This window comes from Nasonia vitripennis, chromosome 2 (assembly GCF_009193385.2).
Source record: "Nasonia vitripennis strain AsymCx chromosome 2, Nvit_psr_1.1, whole genome shotgun sequence".
In the NCBI taxonomy this organism is placed as follows: Eukaryota; Metazoa; Arthropoda; class Insecta; order Hymenoptera; family Pteromalidae; genus Nasonia; species Nasonia vitripennis.
Genome location: NC_045758.1, coordinates 8,721,704 through 8,743,361, shown reverse-complemented (window position 1 = coordinate 8,743,361; position 21,658 = coordinate 8,721,704). Strand labels below are relative to the sequence as shown.

The 21,658-nt window shown below is 42.1% G+C and overlaps 1 protein-coding gene across 17 annotated transcripts; it reads right to left on the bottom strand.

The window, feature by feature from the left end:
* Positions 1-1,966: 1,966 nt before the first annotated feature.
* On the bottom strand, positions 1,967-18,961 carry LOC100118588. Of its 17 annotated transcripts, none has more exons than XM_016982541.2 (20): positions 18,794-18,945; positions 15,100-15,195; positions 14,011-15,013; positions 13,195-13,481; positions 11,571-11,666; positions 11,316-11,495; positions 10,730-10,936; positions 10,118-10,365; positions 9,705-9,894; positions 9,419-9,617; positions 7,648-7,745; positions 7,512-7,535; positions 7,253-7,303; positions 7,032-7,107; positions 6,771-6,938; positions 4,868-4,994; positions 4,650-4,757; positions 4,425-4,577; positions 4,153-4,185; positions 1,967-3,437 (listed from the first exon to the last, which is right to left on the bottom strand). In XM_016982541.2, exons 3-19 carry the CDS (start codon positions 14,492-14,494, stop codon positions 4,158-4,160), a joined length of 2,724 nt encoding a protein of 907 aa, XP_016838030.1. In that variant the 5' UTR covers positions 14,495-15,013; positions 15,100-15,195; positions 18,794-18,945; the 3' UTR covers positions 1,967-3,437; positions 4,153-4,157. The 17 variants fall into 17 exon arrangements, with proteins under 17 accessions (XP_016838030.1, XP_008208053.1, XP_016838029.1 ...); XM_008209831.3 differs by having other exon boundaries at positions 7,041-7,107; positions 18,794-18,941; XM_016982540.2 differs by lacking the exon at positions 4,153-4,185 and having other exon boundaries at positions 14,014-15,013; positions 18,794-18,948.
* Positions 18,962-21,658: the final 2,697 nt, after the last annotated feature.

Sequence of the window (21,658 nt, the reverse complement as noted above, 5' to 3'; positions counted from 1 at the left end):
ATGCATTACATAAATGACAGTCATAGGCATTTCTTCAGCGCGATTATTTGCAATTCAAACTTATGTAAAATACTTTCTTGAAAGTGCATAGTCCGCGCTGCAGCGATGGCAATTTGGCTCTCGCGCTTTACGATCCGCGCTCGAGAGCAATAAACATCGTTCGAAAAATTCCCGTATATTCGGGAAAAATAATAGCGCAGCCTATGGCAATTTTTGCAGTTTGCACAGCGAACTACCGCCTGCGCCAGCGCTTAGGTAACGATGTTGACGATAGGACGTAACGAGGCTCTGCGAGATACGTTGTTTAGCGCGAAACATATCATATTATATTTCAGTGGTAACAGCGCTGTTTATCCAGACGACCGACACAGAACGAGCCCAAAACTGAAAAACCGGCCTCTCTCACGTTCTCCGCGCGATATCAGCCAAGATTACCCTTCTAATACATCGAACGCGTACTCTGCACAGACGTATATACACACGGCACATCGCGCGAGCCACACGAAAATCGCCGGGTCATTTACGGGGGGCGCGCGTATCAATCTAGCAAAAGAGCCTTCTCTTTCTCTCGTTCCCCCATTATTTCAATTGGTCGGCAGCAACCTCTCCTCGCTCCCTTGCGGCGGCGAGGCTCGTTTAGGGCCTTCCTCCCGTGGCGTCCGCGGGGCTCCGCCCTCTTCTGCGCCGCCGACAAACCACCTTCGCATCGCGGCTATACCTGTGTATAGCAGTAGTACACTCGCGGCTCTTCTCTTCTCTTCCATACCCCCACTCTGTACCCTATACTACCAGTTCTCGCGATTTTCGCTCTCTCTCTCTCTCGCTCGCTCGCTCGCTCGCGCGAATTTAACGAGCGACAAACGCGCCGGTATTGATTAAATTACACATAAATTATCTTTTTAAGCGCTTTAGCGAAAAACGCCAAGTACGCCGCTTATTATATCTGCGTGTATTATAAGCATGCAGCGCGTATATATGTATAAGAGATGGGAAATTTAAATTCCACTTTGGTTCACCTCGTTGGCTTGAATTATGAAAATGCGGCCTCGCGCGCGGGAGATGATGATACTCTACTTGTTCTTTTCTTTAACTTTATTATGTCACGAGCGAGATACTGATGCGCTTTTTACAAGATGCCGCGCGTGTATACATACGTGTACGCTAAGCGGCTTTGAGAAAGCTTTAGCTACATTGATATAAAACGGACGTTGCGGCGATGTAAGCTCTTTAGCCATCATCGGAGATAAGGTAAGAAGTACGACGACTATCGCGAAATCAATGACAGGGTATACACACACGTTGTACATAAGTGCTGCGCAGCACGTCGTCTTACCCGGTCTTGGACGCTATGCTTAATTAATGCATAAATGCCGCGGCGTATATGCTCAGCCATGCGCTTTTCACGCCTATCATGCCATCGCGTATAGCCGCGCAGCCGACTTTCATTTGCGTTTCTACTTCGGGCAAAAATTAATAAAACGGTTTCATCGGCCTCTTATAGAGAGAAGAAATCGCTCCATAATACACAATATTTACGAGGTACGCAATAACATGGGTGCAGAGCTGCTCGGATACGAGTTGACAAAAAGAGCGGACTCTACTGCAGAGGCGAACGCATATAAAGGAAATCAATAATCGCCGGGTAATCAATGCGCGCTACACGAGTAGCTGCGAGCTAATGCATATAGGATGCGCAGCGCGCACAGCTCTGCCCGTAGGCGGAGAGTGGCACACGCTCCATTTTGCCTTTTCCCTTTTCCGTGAATCCCGTGGCGAGTACATACAATATACGAATTAATCAAAGTACGAGGCTGCGTTATCAACAAGTGGCGATCGAGCCCGTACGAAATGTCAACCAGTCCCCTTTTAGGCTCGATCAATATTGGCGCGCGCGATTCACCGGGATCAGGCCTACTTATAGTGTTCCACTCGATGAGGATATCGTGCGTGTCGATAATAAAATGACTTCTGAGAGTTCTTTTTTGTTTATTGTAATTTATTGTAATGTAATTATAATCATCGATGTTGCTGTCATGGATTATCATATATATATTATGCGAAATTCAAAACTTCTTAGTTCTCTCCCGGGGCCGGTTCAAACGCCCGGTGTTAATATATAATATATATACTTTCTATGTCATAAATCATATAAATTATCGTGATCATATATTAATATTGCGACGATATAGTTTTAGTATATCGTGATCTGTATTAACATACTTAATCGCATTTATGTATTAAGTGTGTATAACAAGAATATCTATTTAATATCTAGGCACTATTAATCGTATTTTGTTGGTAGGCGCGATCGAAAGGTGCTTATACATTGTATAGTATCTTAAACAAATATCAATCACTCGATTAAAAATTATCGAATATACACGATGCATTGCATATCGCATTCAAAAATGTTTCATTCCTTTCCTACTTGTAAATATCATTTTCAATTTATCAAGCTCTTATTACAGGTACCAATAGTAGGTACAAGTAAACCTTCCCATATCTAAATTATGCAGAAAGAAAAGATTCATCTTTTTTTAGTACAAAAACTACAGATTCGAATGCGACATCTCGTTCTATCGAATATATATTTGCCGCGTAAAAAAGTATTAATATCATTTTCAATGAAGTATTGCGATGATGATGAAAAAAAAACAATGATTCATGGTTCATCATATGGAAAGAAGAAATTAACGAGATATATATTTGTGCGTCGCATAGTGCGTTCGTTTTGATTATTTTTCTTGTCGCTGGAGAGTTCATTATACGCATTTACAAAAAATAATAATCATTCAGTCGATTAATTTGTAAAAATTTTATCAATAAACGTAAAAACAAAAATATATATTAATCATATTCAAACAAAACAAAATAGTAAATTTACCCAAAAAAATCTCATGATTCATATACGATACTCTTCTCAACCATTCTATATTGGAGGACCAGAGTGGAAGATTAATAGATAAAAAACATTTCAATAATACTAGTCACTTCATAAATCATCAACCTTGGTGATTGCATTAAAAGATAATGGGACTAGAAAAACTTGGCTTTCAAGATAAATAAAATAATCATACAAAATAATCGAGATTTTCCTATGCACCACGTTAATAAATAAATAATATGTCGGGATAGAAGAAATCAATAATCAACAATCGTTACTTTAACATTTCGTAGCGCAAAAGCAGGTACTCGGTCATTCGCTTTTTTTTGTATCTCTTTTCATATATATATATGGCTCAAGCTTGGAGTTGAAATCAATAATGTTGTTTGTATATATATAATTATTAAAAACCGAAGTGGAATTCGTCGAAGTGGATTTCATGAGCCGACCTTCGAACCGCATACAACGAGTTGCTGATTATGCTGTCTTGGCAAAGTCCTAACGAATCCGCACCGAAGGTTTCCTCTTCAATTCTGGAGTTTTCACGAAAGTCCTGCAGGTAAGACATGACCAAAATTATATTATGAACAATATACAAAAAGGGATGTGAAAAATTTGATACAATATGATCTTTTTTTTTCCTTTGAAAATCTCTATTGGATTCAATGGAAATTGTCGTTCATTTCACATCCCTTTTTTCATCAAAATTAAATGAGTAATAATACTTCAATCTCAAGCTGTTACTTTGTTGATTCATAAAACATTAAATAATAGAAATAAATAACTAATTAGATAGGTTTCAAAATGCATATTCTACTTGAAAGCAAGTAGCTATCAACGTGCAAATTATCTGTAACAAAAAGAATCCAGGCCTCACTATTTTCTGAATCGTCAAATTACAAGTTTTAGTTCAAGGTGAGATCTAGCATCTAAATTCTGTTATAAAATCATCAAAACCAAAGTTACAATGTTTCAAACTAATTATTGTTAACTAGTATGACTAAACGGAAGTAACTTAAGCAATTTAGCCAAATTCAAACTATTTTTCTAGGATATTTATTGTAGAAGAGTGTTAATTATTAGTCATTATGCAAATTTCTTATGCCAAATTAGTATTAAAAATCTTAGAAATGCAAGTTGGGAAAAGTATGCAAGATAAAAAGAATTTTCTTCATGCATAGATCAATCATTATACAGACAAAAAAAATATGAAAAAATATATCAAGCACAGTTCTTTGTCAAATTAAATTTGCTTGGTGCCAGCTTACCTATCCTACTCGCTCAGAACAGGAAGTAGGGACCTTTACGGTCAAAAGAAAAGTGAGTTAACAATTGTTCATTTTTATTCATTTGTTATATTTTGAAGTTCTGATTTACTAAGTGATTTAGAGATTTTTTTATAAATGCTGAATACTAGTAACGATTATTTTTAATTTGAATTTTCTTTTTCAATGGATGATTATACCGAATCGGTTTTTGTGAAAGAATGAATATCTTACATGGACATATAAGAAATCTATATCACTTTAACTGTACTTACAGTTCTATGCTTTGAATAGTGGAAGATGAACACATGGAGTCGACCTTAACATGACAGTGCTTATGACATTTCATCTGACAGTCTCGACATTCATAGCCTTGTTTGCCTAATCTTCTTGCTAACGTTCTTTTACAGACTTCACAGACTGTTCCTCTATAGTGATAAAATTCAAGCTTTAGAACCATTTTTAATCGCTTTTCCAAGAAAAAATGTAAATTAAATTACCCAGGCATATGTTTTGCAATAAAAGTATGATCATTGAAGATGTGAAGTTTAGTTCCCTTTTTCTTCCACTTGCTCTTTTGTGCCAATGATAAGGGAACAAGATAATGCCTAAAAAAATTAATTAGATCAAATTATTTTCAGGGCTAACAAAATTTAATATCAAAATTTTACTCTTTGAAAGCCATAAAACTAAATAGAATCGTTAAAACCACTCTTACTTTCTGATGCCATTTTCAAGGGTTTCTAAAACCAATGTAGATGCTTCATTGATGTAAGTTCTTGTCGATGTTCCACTAATAGCAGAAGCTTCACTGACACTAGATCTCCTTGAGTGTTCTTCTCGCCCTATGAGGTAAATAGTAAAAATGCTAAAAATTGTATTGACTTTATCTATGCAAAATGCATAAACGTAAACATAAACTTACACTGAATAAATTAGGTATTGGTTACAACATGTAGAGATAATAGATTGTAAAAGATGAAACAGAAAAATCAATGCATTCTTCATCCTTCACACTGACACCATACACTTAATTATTTAATTTTGTAGGGACAATCAATAACAAACGGTTATTGAAAAATTTTGTTCAGGGTGAATGTCAATTAAATTCGGGATTCATGATAAGCAAAAATGTCTCATAATCGCAAATGAATGGGGTACATAAATAAAAAAATCTCTCAGATACATATCATCATTAATAAAATAATCAAATCACTCACCAATTGTGATTTCAAATGCAGGCAAATAATTAATCAACTGTTTTTACCGAGCAAAATGTCATCTTCTAGAAATATGGAGTTATGATTTTACAAAAAAACGATAACCTTCAAATTGCCATTGTCCGATTATGGTGAACTAAATATGTCTATCGATATTTTATCACACGAGAGGTTACACTGATGCGGATAACAAACTTTCAGATCAACGAAATACTTAAATAAACTTTGAATAAGTATACACTTTGCTATCAAACATAAAATCTCAGAACGAGCACTGCAAAACAAAAACCCTCCGCCGCTTCCTTGTACTGACATCCGTTATATCTATATATAGGTGTTTCCGAACTTCCGGTCTGGAGTAGTCAGGATTTTTCCGAAAAACGGTTATTTCACGAACAATTAGAGCAACATAAATTATGGAAAAATACGTAACCAACGGTCATAGACATTCATGAAACACTTTTTAATTTCGGAATTTGTGGTAATATCAGTTTACAAACAAGAATCGGTAACTTCAATACTTGCGGGTCTTTATGGGAACGTAGCTTTGCCGCCATTTTGGGAATTGGCCAAAAACGACGAAAAAAATTGCCGGCACTTTGCCATCGCTAGAAGAGTAAATAAGTAGTGTTTATTTATTGATTGTCAGTGGTAGAGTCTATCTAAAGAGCACAAACGTTTCGTTACGTCTTGAGAGGCAGTGATATATGTATATATAAATACGTATTATTAGTAAAGTGCACAAAGTAGAATGTTACGCGGAAAGATGCGGCGCCGACAATGGAAGAAAGGTAAGAGTTTTCTTCAAATTTTGATGTCTTTATTGATTATGAATTTTTTTTTAAAATAAAAGATTACTAAAATTGTAGAACGATTCGCATTAATAATATAAATTCTATAATATTTATGGGGTTAGGAAACGATTGCGGGGATCGAATTCATTTATCAAAGTTTTGTAAATGTTTGATATTGATAGTACACGGTGTGTTGAAGGATAAATATAAGAATATATAGGGATAAATGTCGTATACATGTATGTATATCATAAGTGCATGAGCAGTGTGGTCGTTGCCTATGCGCAGGGACAAAAAGTCGATATAATACATTATTGAATCTATACACTATACGATACTTGTATAATTTATCTAAGAGTAAGTTATGTTTCAGTATGTATTCATTGAACTTATTTTGCTCATTGATACTTGGGATTGTTGTTAAAACCATGCATTGATTTTTTTGTTTTTTAGTTTACGTACATTAAAATATTGTTAGTTTCTTATATTTAAATACATTAAAAAATCAAAAATAAAATAACTTTATTTTTAGTTGTAAAATATATGTGAAACATCTTTATCAGCCCAGGCCGATAAAGAGAATTTCTGCCATTTGATATTCACTTACCCGATCCTGGATCTCTTGCCCTATCAGCCGAGATAGATCTAGAGTGAGCATCATCATGACTAGCATCGCCTTCTGGTCCAGCTGATCGACTCCTCGTCTTTGAACGCCCAAGTCGTTTTCTGATTGTCCCAAAGAAATCTCTGCGTTTTCTTCTTGTTCTTCCTCTGTCTAAAATTACATTATTAGTTATCAATATTTTGACTTATTTTTTGCCAAATCTACTTTTAATAATAGGATTCCAATCAATATTATGGAATTCACCTTTCATACCATCAGAATTCGATGAATTTGGTGTACTTTCTTGCCCAGATGTCACATTTGTGTCCTTGTCTCCCAGCTGAAACATAAGTTGAATGAGTGAATTTAATGCATTCTGCAGTACTGTTGCACAACTACTTATATTGCTAGCTTACAATTTTTCATGGAACTTATAACTTTCTTAGCTATCGTAATATTCATTTTATGGAATTAAATATATTTACCTCTGATGGAGATGGAATCTCCTGCCAACCACCATTCTCGTTCAGAGTGACCTATTGTATTAGTAATAACACAACATTCAAGACATGTTATATAATCAATGGGATAAACTATTATGTGGTAAAACTTTAACAGATTATTTACATTGAGATGATCAAATATAAATGAAGTAAATATTTTGACGACCAATACAACAATTATTTTTGAAAGGGAAAAATCAAAATCAAGTATACCTATAGTTAAGAGTGGTATTTAACTCACCTTAACAACTTGCCGTTGAGCTTGCTAAAAAAATTCAAAGACCACGCTTTATATTAGCGGTTTTTCCAGCTTATAAAACACATCTCTGCACATCAAGCTTTCAATAGCTACATTTATAACTGAAAATTATTCTCACCCTCTGTTGGCTATGAACGATCAAAGTCCCCTTGTTACCATTTGTTTGTCCACTTCTGTATGGTGAATCCACTGCTGAGCTTCCATTCGTCAAGAAATCTGCAAAATAATGTCAATCAAAATACTGTCAAGCACTGAAGAATTAAAACTAATTGCAAATGTTCTCTTTCTTAAAACAACACTAACATCACGGCTGGTTTTTTTAATATAAGTTGGCTTTACTACAATTATTAGTGAGACTCTGGATTTTTCACATAAACATAGGAGATCTACATTTAAAATAAAGCTCGTGCAAAATTTCAAACAAAATTCACAGCATCAAAAAATCTAAATTAGCCGTGCAGATCACTGTGTTCTCTTGGAACTCTAATCGGACAAAATATTCATCAACTAGTTGGATTTCACAAAAATTAAAACTTGACAAATTCTTTTCAAACTTTAGTGAAATACTTGTCCCGCATCTTGGTACTTGAAAGGTCGTTACCCATTTTGGCACAACTCCTAATACCCTCAGTACAAATTTTGGCAATGTGGAATGTTTAGTTCGTCAGTCTTCTGCTTCTCAATTTACATTAAATTCTTGATCTACATTATGTGCTTACACAACTGAATCGCAAGACACAGAAATGATGTTTGTCAACATTGAACGTAGAATGCACAATCAAATGATATTTAAAGTTTCAAAACTAGAATACAAAAAGATGAATTCAGGACTCAAAGTGTTATTTTCTTCAGATTCAGCATCGATTGGCTTTCTATGATTTTAGAAAATCTTTTCAGGAGATTTTGGATTCAAGGCATAACTCAAACACTCACACATCTTACGGTGCTTCTAATAGAACACACTCCAAAGCCAAAACCAAGGGGCCATTCACTACCTAAAATCACTGAGTTGTCTTTCCAAGTCAGTTTCAGTATCGGGGAAATAATTTTACAGCTTGTTCTAGTCGGTGATTTAACGATATAAAATTGTTCAAAGACTTTCTAAAATTCTCACGCATTAAATTTATGAAATTTCACGAAAAAATACAGATGCTCAATGGAAAGTTTGGTTTTTACGTGAACCTTTGAAAATGCAATCGTGTGTGAAACAAAATTGTAAAAAAATGTTGTAACAGTATCAAATGATTAACAAACTGTGTTCTGGATGTGCATTCGAAAATGATAGACACATACGTACACAGGCAGAATGTATAAACATACACATAGACGGAAATCTATGTAAACAGTGTATTCTTTTACAAATTTTGCTCCCTTTTATTATTCTAAGCGCATCATAGCCCACTTACATTTATAAAGTCACGTAAAACCATAAAACACTTGAAATTATAAACTGAAATATAATCCAAAATATAGTATAATCATCGTTATATACACGAACAATTATATACAGGAATCACTCTTTGACAATAGAAAAAAATAGAGTAAAGGTCGCTCGTGAATAGCCCCTCGGGCGAAATGATATCGTTTTCTAAAACAAATAATAAAAAAAAACGTGATAGAAAGTCTCTACTAGACGCTGCAGATAGAGTAAATCCAGAGAAGAAGGAGAGTATATTATATAGAAGACAGAGTCAGTCGAGAATAATGCTTTGGAGGCAGCTGCGTTGTTGGTGCGATAACGCTCGAGCTTGTTTTAATTTTTGTCATTTTTTGTTTTTGTTCAGAAAAATCTCTGCTTTCGCATTCTCTTTGTTTTTTGTTTATGTTGGTAATTCAAGGCGAGCACGCGGGGGTTCTCTCTTTTACTAGACGATATAATCGATATTTACCGCCTCCCGATTCGTTTGTAGAGTCGTACAAAATAAGTGTGCTGTTACCGTTGTTATAGTTAATGCTACTATTGTTGCTCAATAGGTTGTTTGTCGGATTATAGGCGCGCGTCGGTGAGGACGGCGGCTTGATCGTTTCCTTCACCTTGTAGGGCTTGCTGCCAATTTGCGGCACTTCCGCACCCTCGATAAAGAGAAACTGAAACGGGGTTTATAAATAAATACGCGTGCATCTTTTAGTCCGAAAAAATGAGAAAAAAAGTTGATAGCGTATAGGTATACTGACTTCGACTGTGAGGGTGCCGGTGACTTCGTCTTCTTCGTAAGGCCTCGCTTGAAGCGGTATTATCTGCCTCTGGCTTGGGTTCGCCAGTAGTTCCTCGACTCCTACGATGCCGAGACCCAAAAATTTCTCGCTTTTATTAACTCTGTCGTAAACCTCGAGCATCACTTCCGTCGTGTTTTGACTGATGTCGCTGCAAATTGAATCAGACAACGCGCTCGTTATATAGCCGTTCGCTTCGACAGAGCCCCCCCCCCCCCCCCCCCCCCCCCCCCCCAATGTTACTTCAATGTGCGCTCGGGTGTATAAATAACCATCGCCGACTATTGTTCTCGCGAAATCGCCCGTCGGCCCATTCATTTCGGAAGAAAGTCCAATAGTGAATGAGCCGAAGGCAACAGGGTTCATATACGTACAAGAGGAAAGCCTCGTCCCAGACGGGGTTCTTGGTGTCCTTCTTGACGGAAGTCTGATGTCTCTGGGGTGGCTCGTCGAGTTCCACCACGCAGTAGGGCTCCTTGCACTCGAGGGGACCCGCGAGGTCGGCTGCTCGTACGACCTTGACCAGGAGCCGGCGTTCACCCGGTGCGTACTGATGTATCGTCGAGGCCGACGAGTGGACGTGGCCGTGTCGTTGTCGGTTGACGTTTGAGCTCGAGCCGCCCTGAACATAAGCGACATTCGTTAGTCGGAGATTCGCTTCGACGCCCTCGAGGTGTTATCTCGTTGTTTTTTTTTTTTTCTCAAAAGGTCTACCTAAACTCTACCCATGCTGACAACGTGTGTATGTGATGTGAAGAGAGTAAATTTTTATAACACATGAATTGATAGATTACCATGAGGATGCGCGGGGCGACTTTTAATGGCAAGGCCTATACAGACAGCAAACGTTTAGTTTCAAATTTATCGCTATTCGCAGGCAAATCAGCGTGTTTGACTTTCCGCGCGACTAGCTTCCAGGGCCGTAATTATAAGGTGAATAAATCGTGAAGTATGTAAGCGGCAATGAGTCAAGCCTATCGACTAACCATGCTGTCGTAGTGCATGGGCATAGAGTAGCCCGACTGGTGGACCGGTTCTCGCCATAGTCGTGGACAGTTGGTGTACTGCGAGAGATTCAGGTGTACGTTGGTCCCGCGAATGGCTCCGACCACTATCTCCGTCAGCACCTCCTGAAGGTGGGTCTCGTCGAGGTCCTTCTTTATCGTTCCAACCGGTGCAAGCGACACTTTGACCTGTAACAATTTTTCTTTTAGATCCTATCAGTGTGCGTTGTTGGATCGATGCCTGCGTGATAAGACGCGATTCGTTTAGCCGTTAAGGAGCTCTTTATCGCGAAAAGCGTACAGGCGCTTTAAGAGCACAGTTTTAATAATTTATGAGCGAATACGTGTAAGCGCTCGGTCTCGGCATAAATTACTCTTGATGACTCCGGCAGTTAAATTTGAATAATCAATCGGTAATGAAAAAAAATCGGTAACTGTATACGAGAAGAAACCCGCGATCAATCGCATCTCGGAATAGTAAACGGCCTGTTGTTGTCGTCGCGGATGGGCGGAGGATTTGAAATTCATCGGATGCACTTCCGATAGACGCGCAGGTGTGTCTATCTACCTCGGGCCATCCGTCGCATTTGAGATCGACGAGCAGCTTCTCGGTTATGCAAACGACGTTGAGCCGGGCTCGGAAGCGATTCACGTTGACTCGGTAATGACTGGCTTCGATTTTGTCGCCGTGCTGACGGAAGGCCTTTAGCTGGAGGGCAGGTGTCGCCTCGCAGTCGCAAGTTATCGTCTGGAAGACATTTTACGAGAATATTGATTTATTATATCACGTGGGGATTTCTTTTTTTTTTTATTGTGGACTTACCACATCGTCCTTGGAGTCGCACTCGCAAAAGATGTTGGACAGTACCGGTGGATGCGTTTCTGGTAGAACTCGCACGAACTCAACGCCAATTCCATGCTGGAACAGAGACAAGTGTTTTAATGGTTTTTTCTCGCGTGCGTGACTGGTTTTAGGGTTGAATTATATTGCCCCAATGAGTCACGGATTGCGAGACGTCGATTTAAAAGAAGACATGCAATCATCCAGAACAAGTCGACTCTGCTGTTCTATATATTCTTATTCAAATAGTAGAGCCCGGAACTACTCAGACGATTAATAACGAAAATGAAACCCCTTTCTCCTAGCGCGTTAATCTCCACCTATACAGTAAAATCATCCAAAACCAAAAGTCCCCGTATAGAAAGCGAGGGTTACCCGAAGAGAAAGATGAGCGCATAATATCGCCGTGGGCGTGAAAGCTCGAGGTACATCACAGACAAACTCTGCTTCAGCGCTCGCTCTATTTTGGACAGAAGTCGCGTCGTCGCGCTCATATAATACTGACGTCGGGTACGGCGAACCTCACTCGCCATGAAGGAAAGAGTGAAAGAGAGTAAAGCGAGGAGAGCATCGGACAAGGCCGCGACGCGATATAGTTTATATCCCGTGTCGAAACGCCTCTCCTGACGTAAGCCCCGATGACGATTCGACTCACTGGACTTTTTTCGTCGATGATGCCGAAATGACGCGAAGGACCTCTCTCGCGGTTTTTATTATAGAATCGAGAGCGAGAAGCGATACGGAGTGTGTGTAGCTACGCTGGAAAATCCCTACGCGATGCCGTGTTGCGGAAGCTCGCGCTATTTTTGAACGGGGAAACAAACAAAGCCTCGCGAGCGCTCTCGAATGGTGTCGAGTAACGCTTTCTTCTGAAAAATCGAAGCTCGTCGCCGTCGCCGCTTTCTTTCTGCTCTCGATCGAAGCTATTTTCTATAAGCCCGCGCTGGTCTAGATCGGGGCTGCGCCGCCGTCTTTTTTCGCGCTTTCCCGAAATAGTTACCTGCGCCTCCTTCGCATCAGTGGGTCAGCGAACTGCACGCGATGTGATTTCGAATTTCGAACCTCGAAGTAGGGGCCGAGGTACAAAAAGTTGTTAACGTCGAGGTCCCGATACCGTCACAATGAAAAAGTCGAGCGCGACGACGTTTTTGCACGAGCCTACGGTGACACCTGTTGCGCTCCGCAGCCTATACACTATACACACTTATGATTCGCCGCTGTGTACGTGTGCGGCACATTATCCTCCGCCACGTGCTCGTTGGCGGTCACGAAAGCATCTCGGAGCTTCGGCCTGTCCGAATTTACACTTACCGGTATAAATAACGAAGGAAAAAATAGCCTCGAGAGAGACATCAACACAGCTGTGTATAGTCCACGGGTGATTCCCCCACCTCTATAGGTGTTGAATACAAGTGTTTTCGATTCGCGAATAGGATGCATTAAAAATAAACCTCGTCTGCCAGAGCGAAGATCGGCAGCTCGTGGGTCGCGACGGCGACGAGATTTTACCGATTTTCAAAATGGATGGCGAAAAACAAAAAATGTCGACTACGATTATTCATGAGAATATTTTTCGGTAAATACTCGACTCTCCTTGCGTAATTACCTCTGAGATGGCGGAAGCGACGAAATCGTTGAGCGAGTCGACCCAGACGGCCAGTAGCTCGTCGAGCACTACGAGATCGGTATGCAGCCAGATGAGCATCTCGTTGGTCCATCTTACGGACTCGGGATCGGGTCCAGTGGCCGTCGGCAGGTGCAGAGACCGCGAGCTCCGCGCCGGGCTGACCAGCGGCCCGGAATTCTTGCGCGTGAGTCGCTTGCGCACCGGCGGCGTCGGCGGCACGTAACCACCGGGGCTCGAGAACGAGCTCGGCGACAGGCCACCACCTCCTGCGAAAATTACACAAACACACCCGCAGACACTGCTTTAGTATATTGCCTTCTTTTTTCGCGCCGCGGCGCGTGTAAACTCTGCCAAAAATACACCCCCGCCGCGTATATAATTTACGTAATTGAAAACAAATAAGCGACGCTGTTTCGCGCGTGGAACGAAAATAAATGAGGCAGCGCCGTGGTTTCGAATTTTTCGATTCCGATTTATTTTCGTCGAAAGCTCGACGAATTTCGCGATACGACGATAGCGATTTGCGCCGATAGCGCCCAAAGAGAGCTTATTATGTCATTTCTCGACGGTGCGCGGATTATATTCCGGCAAGAAGAGCTGCGAGCGGAAACCATCTGTTATACCGCCGCCGACGTCCTCGCCGCACGCGCGCGAACTTGGCACCGGGCGAAAAATTGAATCACAACACGCACCGAAATAATGGGAGGCTACATCGGTGCGATTTTTGCGTCGAAGCACTGAACGAACATATTTTCGCGATATCACTTGCACTGACAAAGCTGAAGTGTATACAACTACCAGAGGACGAGTGGACGACTCCAGCGCCGCCGGCGGATGCCCTGCTGGCGTTGACCGACCTGGACCTGGCTACGGCCGCGGCGACTCCGGAGGCCGAGGCACCGGCTCCGAGCAGCACGACACTCTCGCCGATCGCGTGCAGTCCAGCCGCGGCTATGTGTCCGGGCTCCTTGGCAGCGCTGGCCGCAGCAGCAGCAGCGGCACCAGCAGCGCCGACTGGATGGTGATGGCCGGCCGAGGCGCTAGCCGCCGACTGCAGCCCGGTTTTCCCGTGCTGGTGGATCCGATTGTAGATGAACTTGCCGACGCAGAGGATGACCAGGCCCAGGAGCATCCAGCCGAAGATGAGCATCGACAGGGTGTCCATTGTCGCGTCGGCGGACGAGTCGAAACTGCATATCAGATCGTCCACCCGCTCGGCCAAGTCGGCCATATTGCCCCATCCTCCTGCCAGCCAAGTCCAATTGGACGCCCTGAGCATTCTTCGGCTATTTTCACCCGCTCTCGGCGACGGCGCACACGGCCCCCGAGCGGCAGGCGCTCGAACGCGCTATTAATAGCACTGGCATATACCCTGGGGCCGAACGCCGATGCTGCGCTGCGCGTGCTAGCTGCTCTCGGATATAGAGGAGATCCAAACTCGGCTGCGATCGCTCAGCACGGCGAGGCTCTCTTCGCAGACGAGTGCAGCGGCGGATCTGCTTTTCTGCCTTACCGATCCACGGGCTGAGCGGTGGAGCTGGCACTAGGAGGGTCGGGACACCACCTGGCGATTGTTGCCGCTGACAGACCGATGCCGGACGAGCGCACGTGCAGCGCTTGACGAAATTGACATCACTTGCTTTGGTGCACCTCTTCTCTGGTTTACAGTACGTTCGATACTGTGGATTGTCGATTTGTGGACTGTGTACTTTTCCGCAAAGTAAACTTTCGTATGAGTATTGCTGATCGTCGACGACCGATCGCTCCTCAGTCGAGTACCTCCTCCAGGTTTGCTAATCTGCGAACAGCGTGCAAACAAGAAATCAAACAGTGGTCTATAAATAGATGTGATACAGAAGGACTGGACGGCGATTATATCAGTACCTAATTTTAGTCTTCACTTGCTCAAAATCATTCTGGAGGTTCGCCTTCACGCCGCGGCCACTGATGAGATGAGATCCTCTTGTCAGCGTGATGTCACTGTAACACGAAGAAAAACGGACTAATTAGAAAATTCATGAGCATCAACTGAGGAGCTTGGGAATGAGTGGTCACGCCTATTATACCGCGAACAATATTCTCAGTTATCATTTTCTCAAGGAATGAATTTTACAACGATCCATAAATACAAGACTATTTGCTCTGTTGTTAGATATTGATCGATGATGTCAGTCCGGAGCTACGGTCGATTCGAGAGAGATAACAGTGGCAATGGTTCCAAAAAAGCGTCAGTATTTGATAAGGATTTAGTTAAATCATCAAATTTGATCGTGTTCAACATTAGCAACAAGGATGATGCCTCGCCTTGCCCATCCGGATTCGTTCTACTTAAAATTAGCCTGCTCGTAAAAAAGCGTTAGATAATCAAACATAACGTCCTCGAGAAAACAATCCCAAACAAAATCCCACTCTCGCATCAGCGTCTTCGAATATTCCATACCGAAAAAATCTTCAAACTCACTTCACAGATGAACGCGTTATAAAATGCATGCGCTCATCGCCTCTCTCTCTCTCTCTCTCTCTCTCTCTCTCTCTCTCTCTCTCTCTCGCTTTCGGAGTCAGTCTCTCCTCCGAGACGTCCTTGCGAAAGCCGCCGGTCGAAGCTGCGCGTTAATGACATTGAGCCGCCAGAGGCGATAATGGGATGCTGGCGATGAGACTATATAAACCGTGGGAGTGGGTTCGGGTGCGCCAAGGCGTTCCTCGATCGATATTGATTGATCGAGAGAGCCAGAGAGCCAAGTGATCCATTCGGTAGCGAGACTAATGGAGGCCGATTGAATCGTAAAATCTCGGTACAGCGATACGTGAGCTGACGACTCGATCCGCTGCTGATGAGATACGAAATTACATTTCTTGTGGATATATTTAGAGCAGGGTTGAATTGACATTGGGATTGCGGTAAAAGTGAAAGCGATTAACTATGGAATTGGCGTCATTGCTGGGTATATTTGGAGGTTTCTTAAATCATAATGAATTTGAAAAAATAAACATTTATCCAGTAACAGAGAAGCCGCGTTCTAAAACTACAAACTTAGCTGATTGCGCAACCGGAAAAGATAAATTGCGCGTTCCCTTATCGCAAATTAACTGAAAACGCATGTAGAATTAGCAAAGCTAAACAATGAAAAGAAAACAGCTTGTCAAGGTATGGATAGAGCGCTAGAGTTATTTTTAGAAACATGTCAATGCATTATTTTCCAAAAAAATATCCGGTTATTATTACCATCGTTATCAGCAACGCCGTCAGCAAACGACAAATTCACTTTCCTGCATTACAAGTACGTTATTTAAAAAAAAAACGCTATTACTCAGCCTCGTGTGCGATATTTTAAGGCCAAATTCGCGGGCCATAAAGCAGCGCTTGAAAAATGCGCCAGTCCAATTACGAGCGAGCAAATCCGTTCAATTATCGTTCCAAACCGTGCCGATCGTTAACTCGATTAACGCGAGTTAAGTTAAACGACGGGGCATAACTACGATTTTTTTGTCCAACTCGAAACGAAATTGCTCCAATAAACATCTGCGCACGAAATCAAACATCTTCCCACGCACGATAACTTTCGATGTCAGATAACAAAAGAACTAACTTAGCAGACTGAGTGATCCTCTTAATCAGCTCTTGATCCCATCTGAAATTTTCGATTGATAAGCTCGACGATGTGGCCAATCCATCTTCCCTAATCACACAGGGATTTCTCTGATCCCTTCTTCTACGGCATATCGTATATCGAGTGCAATTTTCACGCGCCTCCGGTGCCAGCAAAGCACGTGTTGCCGAAAAGCCGCTTCGCGGCCGCGAAACAACAATAAACGCGGAGTAGATATAGCGCACACTGGCAGAAAAACCTGCCGCTGTATAAAGCGAGCCGACTATCGCCGACTCTGACTCACGCTATGCTGTGAGAACGATATACACACGCGTTGAGCGGCTTTTCTTCGACGACGACGATAAGACGACCCTCGACCCAACGCAGATATTGGCGAGGAAAGAAAAAAAGTCGGCTGATGAATTTTTATTGGCGAATCGGCGTATAGAACTTTTTTTTCTATTCGTCGTGGCCATATCTTTGGCTATATTTCAGTCGTGGATCGAGTGTCGATGTTTGCTGCGTAAATAGAGCAATATTTACCTTTGGAAGCCAGTCTCTTATATAGCTTTAGCGGTATTTCGAGTAATGATGGAAAAAGCGATGGAGCGAATCGTCGCACAGTTATTTCGATTGATTATACGGAAAGTATGATTTTGATCTCTCTGCGACGGCTTGACTCGAACGCGCGTGTCTAAATTATTCAAATTAGTCGGCGTGAAAAGTTCATTATAAACTCTAGCGCACAAAAGTTGAAGATAGAATACAACCAACACCGATCCATCTGAATATCGATCGATATCGACCCACACAGTTCTGCAAACAACTATGATTAAGGACTCTGAAACAAAGTTCGCTTATTCTAAAAATAAAACAATTTTCCATTCGGATCGATATATTTCTGCAAGAATACATTGTTAATGAATCCAAGAATAGCTTCATCAAAAAAACATCCCAACGAGCCAATCGAGTCCGGCTTATCGTCTCATCTCTCGTCAAGCTCCGAAAAACAAAAGCCCGAAAAGCCGACTATATACACATATATACCACACACGAGCGCCGCAACCCCCGACGATAAATAACCTAACCCCTTTGCAAACTCAGCGGCGGGCTTTTCCCGGACGGTATAATACGACGCGACCCTCGACGTTGTATAAGTACACTCCCGGCGATCGATTCCCTAGGCGTCCAGCGGTCGGCGCCTCCCTCGCCGACGTAAACAAGCTCCCGCGTATAAGTGCTTCACTTGCTATATAAAAATTTCTCGAAAATAAAATGAAAAGGAGCAGCGAGCGATAAGACTTGCGGGGGAGACACTGCGGCAGCCGCACCTCTGCGGCGCACCTGCAACCCCGTTTGCGACACTTTTCACCGTAATAGATATATGTGGGTACAGAGCAGAGTGAAAGGAGCCTGTGCACTGCCGAAATCGAAGTTCGAATTGCCGGCTATACACACACACACACACACATGCAGAGCGCGAACTCGCGGCGTTGATTAGAGGTTATTGATTGCGCGGGGGGGGGGGATGTGTTACAGATCGTGCAGGATGTTACACACAGCTATGTGCACTGAGTGCCGCCTTCCGGAGTTGCTAATTGCTTTAGAACAGCTGTGGGATACAGCGCGCGGTTAGCAGCTATAGTCCCGGTGCAGTAGTGTATGATACGGGTGAAAGGAGCGAGAGATTTTTTTTGTCGCGAAGAACTGGTTGCCGCGGCGCGCAGCATAACCTAAAACTCCGTGTCGTGGCTCCGTGAATACCGCGCGCGCGAGGCGCTCCGGATATCGCGGAATATATTTCGTCGACTTTTATCGCGAGACTGCAGTACTTATCGGGGAGCAGCATCTGGTATTATCTCACGCTTTCATTAATCGCCACTGCGGCTCGTCCCCCGCTAAACAATGCACAGGAAGACACTCACACAAAGATCGGCACTCGTCACGCTGTTTCCGAGTATCTCGCGAGTATACGGTATTATCCTCACCTGTATAACAAGCACAGTAACAACTTCTCCAAAGCGTGTACGGGAAGAGTATAGACAAGAGCGCGGAGCTGCGCTGCGTCGAAGCGCCGATAGGCCACTGTGCACAAGAGCCGCCGCGAAGCGCAAAGCCCGCGGAGAAGAAGGACGGAGCGATCGGAAGAGTAGGAGAAAACTGAGGCCGTCTCTCTCTCTCTCTCTCTTTATTCTTTCTCTCTCTCTCTCTCTCTCTCTCTTTATTCTTTCTCTCTCTCTCTCTCTCTCTCTCTCTCTCTCTCTCTCTCTCTCTCTCTCTCTCTCTCTTGTGTATTATACAGCAGCCACTTGGTCTGCAGCGCCTTTCGCTCCCCTTCCAGCGCGACTTTTGACATTTGTATAGATGCGTGCACAGCACACGCACGAGGACGTAGACACGTGTCGGCGCGCGCACTTTTGTCGTCTGCTATCGATCGGCTGCTCATTAATATGTGCGCGCGCGGAGCTCTCGGCACACGCGTTGCTCTCTACTGGCTATATCGTGTATAGGTATATACTGCGCAAGGAGAGAAGGGCGAGTTTGACGATGTTTCCTTTATTCCGCGCGTAGGGATGGACAGATGTACGGATTCTTCGGATGACTTTTGGGGGACTTTTGAAGGTTTGATGAATCGGAGCCGTGGCTTTGTTTGTAACTCTGTGCACACATGCGGAGCTGTATGGTTGTATTATGAATGAATGATTGTGAATCAGGTGACGCTCGGTTCGCTGTTGCAATGTTTATTTACTCGGTTACGTAGTTTGTCCGGGTTTTTAGTAGATGTAGACGACGTCCTTCGTATCTTGCGTAGATGGAGACTAGAATAGGTGACTGCCGTTTACAGTTGGAATTGTTTATTACTTAAAAAAATTTAAAGAAAAAGAGCAATTTAATGATCAAACTAGTCGACGCTCGCTATACTCTCAAAAACTAACTTTACTTTAATCAGCGTCACATTAGCAGTAAACAAGCGCGTCGCCAGTTTTTTTAATTTAAACTCGCATACCTCGTCGTTGTCGTCCTCGTGAAGCGTTTTACAACGCCGACGAGGGGCAGCTTTATTACATCTATAAAAGAAAAAGAACGACCACGCTACGCACTGTGCATGAAAGGGACAGGGAAAAGGCGAGAAGGCTAGGTACGCGGTGACGCAATCGCCCTGAAGAGTCTCGTCGACGCCGTATGCGCAAATTCGTTTACTCTGCGCTTCTGCATAACTTGCACTTTTTGTCTCGAAAACGGTTACAAGGATTTTCGATTCTCGAGCGGGCTTCGCTGCTTGTTTTCTTGCCAGGGCATGAGCGTAGACGTTCGAGGATCGTTATTCCGGCGATGGAGCCATTTATCTTCGCTTCGATTAAATAAACTTGCCGAGCAAAACTGTTGAACCAAGCGTTTTAGAAGATACCGTAAAGCCATCAGCGATCGTTTTGGTCGTGAGCTAATAGTCGAGGGACTGCATGACAGAATCGAATTTGATTTACAATAAAACGCGTGGTAATCGTGTTATTTTTAAAACGATTACGGTATTTTATATTTTTTTATGCCGTGACTGTTCAAGATGATCGGAATACATCAAAATGTCACGTTCGTAATCGCGCATGATTCAACTGATTTAACAAGTCACTCCTGCGGTATAAAAACCTGTTTTCACGTGCCGTCTTACATTATTTGACGTCACACCGAGGGCCACTTAGAAATGAACGGATTAATGCGTGGATGTAGTTTTTGAAAAGCCAGTTTTATTGAAAAATTCAAATAACTCCATAAATTATAACTATTTCAAAGAGGAATTATTATATTGTTACAAATGAAGTATGATTCAGCTTCCTTTTGTTCTCGTCCTATTAAATTACTGACAATAACTTGCGTAGATATACATTTCTTTTTATTGTTTGTCATTAATTTACATATGAGAGAATGCCTTCAAGAATTGCGCTCTTGAAAAGTTCCGAAGTGCGTACTTTTCTCAATTTACTTTTCCTCTTCCTCACTTCTTCGCTTTTGTCAGCATCTTACTTTTTGTGTTCGCTTGTGTCCTAAAGTTAATTCTTACTTTAATCGAGTAACGACACTGTCCACTCGCGCGATTCAACTTGTCGATATACAAAGTACATTTCACAACTTAGCATTTATATGTGGGAGGCAACGCTTCAAACGTGGACGGAGAGGGACAAAAAAAATAGCCAAAGCTTGTGGCGTCAAGAAAAAAATACTGAGCCGAAGCGAACGTACGCTTGTCAAATCTCAGAGCTTTAAGAGCTTTACTTCTATTGCTTGTGCTTTTGCGGATAAAATTATTATATCAGTGACGATGATTTTCTAGCGTATGTGCTAAACCTTAGTTTTTAATGCGAAAATTACCGCATGGTTATTAAATAAACGTCGTGTTATTAAAATAAGACAGCCTCAATTCCAGAAGTTGAAATTCATAAATTTTGAATCTCTCGAGTCATCTTTACACATTCAGTATTTCGAGTCGTGTAAATAAGCATTTTAATAGAAATGCCAAAGTCATTTGCACATAGTTTATACGCAATTAAAGACGATACCCTCACGTTAACGCGACGAATCACAAAAGTCTCCCATGGTGAATCGTGAAATTCGAGAGGATGACAGACATTAAAAATTCTTTGGTAATACTGTTCACAATAATCGTTGTTCGCGAGCACGTGGTCCACGTCTGAGCGTTTGCTTTTTTCTCTTTTTTCCAGCGTCGTGGCATCAATGCCCGAAATACTTTCGCCGAAGAAAGCATTACAATTTTTGTATATTGGTGTATATCAAAGAAACTAATAAAAATGATCGAAAGGAAAGAAAGTTCCTCTTTATAGCAACATTCACAATACTCA

What these genes read in the sequence shown, in the direction of transcription:
- LOC100118588 (XM_016982539.2), bottom strand. Translation starts at nt 14,494, where the DNA reads ATGCTCAGGGCGTCCAATTGGACTTGGCTGGCAGGAGGATGGGGCAAT. An exon ending in CGTCCACTCGTCCTCTGGTA is followed by an intron (nt 13,482 to 14,010) that starts GTTGTATACACT and finishes TAATTTTCGCAG; the next exon opens with GAGGTGGTGGCCTGTCGCCG. An exon ending in ATTGCAAAACATATGCCTGG is followed by an intron (nt 4,578 to 4,649) that starts GTAATTTAATTT and finishes TTATCACTATAG; the next exon opens with AGGAACAGTCTGTGAAGTCT.